General features: G+C 51.8%; 1 protein-coding gene across 1 annotated transcript; it reads right to left on the bottom strand.

The window, feature by feature from the left end:
* Positions 1 to 7: 7 nt before the first annotated feature.
* Positions 8 to 6,177, bottom strand: FICD (FIC domain protein adenylyltransferase). The gene is made up of 3 exons (XM_073313580.1): positions 6,099 to 6,177; positions 4,229 to 4,576; positions 8 to 3,157 (listed from the first exon to the last, which is right to left on the bottom strand). Exons 2-3 carry the CDS (start codon positions 4,560 to 4,562, stop codon positions 2,082 to 2,084), a joined length of 1,410 nt encoding a protein of 469 aa, XP_073169681.1. The 5' UTR covers positions 4,563 to 4,576; positions 6,099 to 6,177; the 3' UTR covers positions 8 to 2,081.
* Positions 6,178 to 6,326: the final 149 nt, after the last annotated feature.

Below are 6,326 nucleotides of genomic sequence, written 5' to 3'. Positions count from 1 at the left end.
ATGGAAAAAAAAAATGTAACAATAACTGGTAATGACATCTAGCACACAAATTTCGGGGAACCAGGCTCTACTATGTAAAATTTAAAATTTAGTGTATTAAACTTGTGCTAAGTGATATCCCAAAACAAAGATTTACATAGTAAAATACTTTATTAATCTGTTACTAAAATAACATTTTCCACAAAAAGCTAAAGTGCAGAATCCATATACACATCTTGTACTAAAATAAGCATGCTTTTAAAAACAATCCCCATTGTTTACTGTCCCAGGCAGTGATGTTTAGTGCATTGAGTCATGATACATGACATGAACATGAGCTAGCACGTACGAACAGGCAACACTATATCTTGATACTTTATTGGTCTCCTGATTTTATTATGAAACTTGCTATTAAATGGGATTCATGCCAGGCCTCTAGTGAGAAATACTTGTCAGAGGGTGGGGGAAATTATTGTGTATAGTAAACAAGGCAGCATAACAATTACAAGCTGCTACTTGTGACTTCAGAAATGGAGTGGCTGATACCGGTCAGTTAATGAGCTATGGAAAGATCTTACTGCATTCTCAGATTCAGGATGCTGCTGTAGGTAATCCAACTAGGATGCATTGGGCTGTTATATTTTCAGTTTGCTACAGTTTTTTGTCATACTATCACCTAACTAGCAGGGAAGGGGTCTGAGGAGCTACTGTCATGAGCTTCAACTGCATTTTTATCAAAGCAAGAGCACATGGCAGCATACTGACATTGTTTCATTAGATATTGCCAATTTAAGCATTTACAAACAGTAACTGGACTCTAGTATTAGAATGCAAGAAACTGATGTGCTTCTGAGTACTTGCAAAATTATAGCATCAGAAAGGCCCTCTCCATACTGTTGAGATGACATATATAGCTCAACCACAGTAGCAGTCAGAAAATCTAGAAATTGTTAAAGCCATCAGTCAGGGCTAGTAGCCTCTTGTATCAGTTGAGGCTGAAAATGCATTAACTGGGATGTAGAGTATCTAGTATTCAAATTTGCTATCTCTACTGAAATGGTGGGGTTGGATCTTGAATCCTATCATGTATAGGAACACGTACTTCCCAGGGTTTTGCAGAAGCTAACTGTTTTCAAACATGTAACTGGAGTGTTCATTGCAAGAGGCACTTTCTATGGCATGACAACAACTGCTGACAGAATTAGGTAAGCTGTTATCCTTACTAAGCTGCAGGAGGCAGTATAGGGTCCTTACACACAATGTAAGAAATCAACTTGCAATCCCGTTGAATTAAATTTGGACAGATGGGTTGTTCAGTTGCTCCTCAATCCCCTGGACAGTGGTCTCAAACCAACTTTAAACCTTTTCCCCCCCAGTTGCTGCATAAAACTCACCCAAATAGAGGGAACTGACACCATACAAAGTATGGCTGCACATACGAAGTTTGAAAAAACAAAACAAGCCCTAATTTTAGATGTTACCTTTAACAAAAATAGATTAGCTACCAAAAGAGCAGTATGGCACATGAGCAATGGGGCGAGGGCGGAAAGGAGATCTCTAGCCTTTGGACAATTGTAAAATAATCCCACTAACGAGCTTTTAAATAAAGTGCTACAACACTGGCTGAAGGGGTTTTTGTTGGAAAGCAAAATAAGGCAATGGTAGCAATACAATAAAATACCTTGTGACTTTTAGAAAGGGTGCTTGTGCCTTCCCTGTACAATACAAATTAAGATACACATGGCATCAAGGCAATTACAAGGTGTTGGCTTTAGGAAGCCATCCCACATAGGATTGTAGGAAGTAATTCAATAAGTTTTACTACAGCTTGGATCCCACTTGCAAAGTGGCCTCACTTTGGATTTCTCTCTCCTTTCCCCTCCAGTAACACAAGCTGGACCTAGTGCACATTCAACACTAATGCTTCACAGTTTAGCTTGGCATAAGGATAATGGATATAAAAAAGTACATTAATTTACTAAACATTAAATAAATGAAATGCTAAGAGTGATTTTCTCCTCTTGTGGAGTTGTTTCTCAACAGGAATGTTGAGTAGCTTTGTTACTCCACACATTCGTTTTGTCATTGGATCGTCATAACATTCAAGTTTTGACTGGAATAGTTTGCTTGTATCTAGCAGTGCTGCCATCAGCCTCAGGTAAACCAACTGAATATTCTGTTGTGGCAATAAGCAGCATATCTAACGTGGTCTCAGTACATTTTGCAATGAAACGTATGAAAGGTCTCACATCTCCTTCATTGGCTGCTTCTAAGACATGATAATACTCCGCCCTTTGCTCCTTACGGATTGTGATGGGTGGATAGCCTGCCTGCATTAGAATGAGATTCATTAACAGGCGTGAGGTCCTTCCATTGCCATCTACAAATGGGTGTATATATACCAGTTTGTAATGGGCTAAGGCCCCAAATTCCACAGGGTGTAAGCTCATGGCATCTTCGGAGTTGATCCACTGTACAAACTCCTGCATCTGTTTCTCAACATCTTGAGGATGGGGTGGGATATGATGTCCTACAAACACCTGGGTAGTCCGAAACCTCCCAGCTTCCACAGGGTCTACATAGCCCAGCACTCTCCTGTGTATCTCCAAAATGTCGCTGATGGTTACAGTGCCTATTCGGGATACCAGTGTGGTATTTACGTATTTCATCGCAGCATGCATACCGATGACTTCATTCTGCTCCACGAGACTTTTCCCAGGAACAGCATATCTGGTCTCAATGATATGCCGTATTTCAGAGAGTGTTAATGTATTCCCTTCAATGGCAACGGTGTGATAAATATGGTGGTAATAAGACTCTTCCATCACTCGACGCAGGGCTGAATTGCCTTTGGGGATTGACATCACTTTTTTAACTTTGCTGTCAATAATGCTAAAGTATCTCTGGTCTATCTCTTCAACCAGGGGCAGAGTTCGGTCCCGATTGATCAGAGCTTTTTCATGACAAGGAGAAATGGTCAGTGCTTTGGAGTACAAGTAGTCTGCTTGAATGATGTCTTTCTCCTCTTCAGAAAAGATGCCAAACTCATTCAGAGCATCCACGTAATCTGGATTCATTTTGAGGGCATACATGAAGAGTTTATGGGCTTTCTCACGCTTCCCCTGCCGTTTCATTTCAAGGGCTTGATTCAAAGCTGCTTTGGCTTCTAATTTGATTTCTGAAATGCACAACAACAGTACTTAGACACCACAGCGATGGGTACTAAGAGTGTTCCTTTAATACATATTAAAATGAAATTAATCAAGCCAAGAGCGATATAAAGAATTCATGTTCCAGACTTTACTGTGGGTTACAAATACCAGAAACTCAGGCCCGGCCCACCCTACAGTGTAGATGCACTTACACTAGCAAAACTGCACTGTAGCAGGAATAGCTTCTTTCACTTGGGAAGGTGAGTGGGCTGGAATACTGGAAGAAACAGAGTTTTGCTGACAAACTCCATTCACACTTGGAGGGCTTTGCCACTATAGTATACTGCTCCAGCTGTACCAGCAAAGCCTTCCAAGGGTACACCTGACCTTAGCCTAAAGAGAAAGGTAGGTAGATCAGGACCAGCCCTGCCTGCACAGCTTGCTGGTGGAGAAGGCCTCTTGCTCCAACTACATACAACTAGCACAGGTGTTGCTATTACAATCAGATGACTGGTCTTGCCTAGGATCCAGTTTTCAGAAATGGCAGATGGTTCATACGATGCATGTAGTCAGTTAAGCAAGGTAGGTAATGGGATCAGTATGAAGAAGCATTTCTGCAGTTTCTTTATTGAAATATTTAATACCTTTCTAGTGCACTACAAATGCAGTCCAAAATACTGTGTTCAAGATCCTGAAATTTTAATGAAGCTTCACTGGAACAGAGAAAAAGTGGGAAGAAAATCTGAAAGGACCAACAGGGCTAGTAAAATACCAGCACACACTCCTTTCATGGTTCAAATCAATGCATGCTAGCCCAGTTATGGACTATACATCAGGAGTCTTAGCTTTTATTTTCAGCTTTGCTACTGACTTGTGCGACCTAGGTTTAATTCTTCTGTAAAACGGGGACAACTTCTCTCACTTGCAAGGGTGTTGTGGGGGTTTATTAACGTTTATAGAGTGCTTGGAGATCCTTGGATAAGGACTCTCTACAAATGCAGAGAGTTACACAGTCAGTCACGCAGTAACCTGTGTCTGCAGCACATGCTCCCACAACATTTCCCTAGTCTCTCAAGTGCAGAAAGCCCATTTCTTACCTGGGGAGGGTTTGGATTTCAGCACCAGCAGCTCTAATCCACTTGAAGTCACGCTGAGTCCAGTTGTCTGCCCTGTGTGCCTGGTAATCCCTACATAGCCTACTCCCAATTTAGTTTTCAGGAAGGAGAGTCCTTTGAGCACTGCCTGACGCTGCTCTTCTACTGCAGCCAGTGGGAGCAACAGCACCAACAGAGAGCCCACCAGGAGCATTAGCACTGCTGCCCATCTGACACGGAGCCACAGACTCATCCATTTCAGCTCAGGATCCACCACCACAGCCATCGACAAGAGATTCATCTGGCCCCAGGGGTGGACACAAAGAGCATCTCTCATGGGCCGGGCCAGACCTGGGAACAGGAATTGCGTTAGCACAGGAGTTGTAGCCATGCCGGTATGATGCAGCAGCGAAGGCCGCGGTCTGGGACTCATGAGAATGGGGCTCTATTCCTGGCTCTAACACCAACCTGCTGGGCGATCTGGGCAAGTCACTAGCCCTCTAGGGTGCTGCTGTTTCCCACCCCACCTGGGTCTGTCTTATCTGCTCTGACTGTGAGCTCCTGGGGGCAGGGCCCCCCAACCAGACCCCCAATGCAAATATCAAGAGAAGGGCTCCAGGGTGGGGATGGGCCATCTACGGCGCGCCACCCATCCCCGGGCTGCAAGATCCCAGGGGGTGGCCTGACTGGGGACCTGGGGCAGCAAAGCACCCAGCGACTCTGCGGTGCCCCTGGCCCCAGCAGCCTGCTCCCCACAGGGCTCCCTGCAGGCAGCTGGGTGGTGCCTGGCCTTGGGACGCCCCCCGGCTGGGGCACCCCCTCGGAGCGGCCCCCTGCTGGAGCCCCCCCCGGACCTCGGGGCGCCCCCCTCCTGGGGCTGCGTCCCCCGGCTGGGTCCCATGTGTCCCCCCCCTCGGGGAGCCCCCCGGCTGGGTCCCGTGTGTCCCCCCCCGGACCTCAGAGCGCCTCCCTCCTGGGGCCCGTGTCCCCCCCCCTCCTGGGGCCCCGTCCCCCGGCTGGGTCCCGTGTCCCCCCCCGGACCTCAGGGCGCCCCCCTCCTGGGGCCCCCCCAGACCTCGGGGCGCCCCCCTCCTGGGGCCCGTGTCCCCCCCCCCCGGGCCCGTGTCCCCCCCCGGACCTCGGGGCGCCCCCCTCCTGGGGCCCCGTCCCCCGGCTGGGTCCCGTGTCCCCCCCCCTCGGGGCGCCTCCCTCCTGGGGCCCGTGTCCCCCCCCGGACCTCGGGGCGCCCCCCTCCTGGGGCTGCGTCCCCCGGCTGGGGCCCGTGTCCCCCCCCCTCGGGGAGCCCCCCGGCTGGGTCCCGTGTGTCCCCCCCCTCGGGGAGCCCCCCGGCTGGGTCCCGTGTGTCCCCCCCCGGACCTCAGAGCGCCTCCCTCCTGGGGCCCGTGTCCCCCCCCTCGGGGCGCCCCCCTCCTGGGGCCCCGTCCCCCGGCTGGGTCCCGTGTCCCCCCCCCTCGGGGCGCCTCCCTCCTGGGGCCCGTGTCCCCCCCCGGACCTCGGGGCGCCCCCCTCCTGGGGCCCCGTCCCCCGGCTGGGTCCCGTGTCCCCCCCCCTCGGGGCGCCTCCCTCCTGGGGCCCGTGTCCCCCCCGGACCTCAGGGCGCCCCCCTCCTGGGGCCCCCCCGGACCTCGGGGCGCCCCCCTCCTGGGGCCCGGGCCCGTGTCCCCCCCCGGACCTCGGGGCGCCCCCCTCCTGGGGCCCCGTCCCCCCGCTGGGTCCCGTGTCCCCCCCGGGCCTCGGGCCGCCCCTCTGCTGGGGCCCGTCCCCCTCGGGGCGCCCCCGCTCCTCTGGCCTCATGGCCCGCCCACTGTCCCCAGACTCAGCCCGCGCCCCCCGGGGCTTCCCGAGGCCTCACCTGGCGGCCGCCCCACAGACGCCGGCTGCCGGCTACTGTCCCCACCCGGGCCAGACAGGTCTCCGCGCTCCGCCCTGCCCCGCCCCCGATCACCACCATTGGCTGGTCCGCCCCCGGCCTCTCCTTCTCATTGGCCTTCCGGCCTATCCGTCTCCCCTCGCCCCGCCCCCTCTTCCGGCCGTGTTTCCCGTTCAGCTCCACGTCTCCGGCGCCGGAGAGGCTCGTGGA

Source organism: Lepidochelys kempii, chromosome 15 (genome assembly GCF_965140265.1).
Source record: "Lepidochelys kempii isolate rLepKem1 chromosome 15, rLepKem1.hap2, whole genome shotgun sequence".
NCBI lineage: Eukaryota > Metazoa > Chordata > Testudines > Cheloniidae > Lepidochelys > Lepidochelys kempii.
This window is presented reverse-complemented; position numbering and strand designations above follow the sequence as displayed.

Excerpts from the sequence above, each read along its gene's own strand:
- FICD (XM_073313580.1), bottom strand. The coding sequence starts at position 4,562 with ATGAGAGATGCTCTTTGTGTCCACCCCTGGGGCCAGATGAATCTCTTG. Across the intron at positions 3,158-4,228 it reads GAAATCCAAACCCTCCCCAG|AAATCAAATTAGAAGCCAAA; the intron begins GTAAGAAATGGG and ends TGTGCATTTCAG.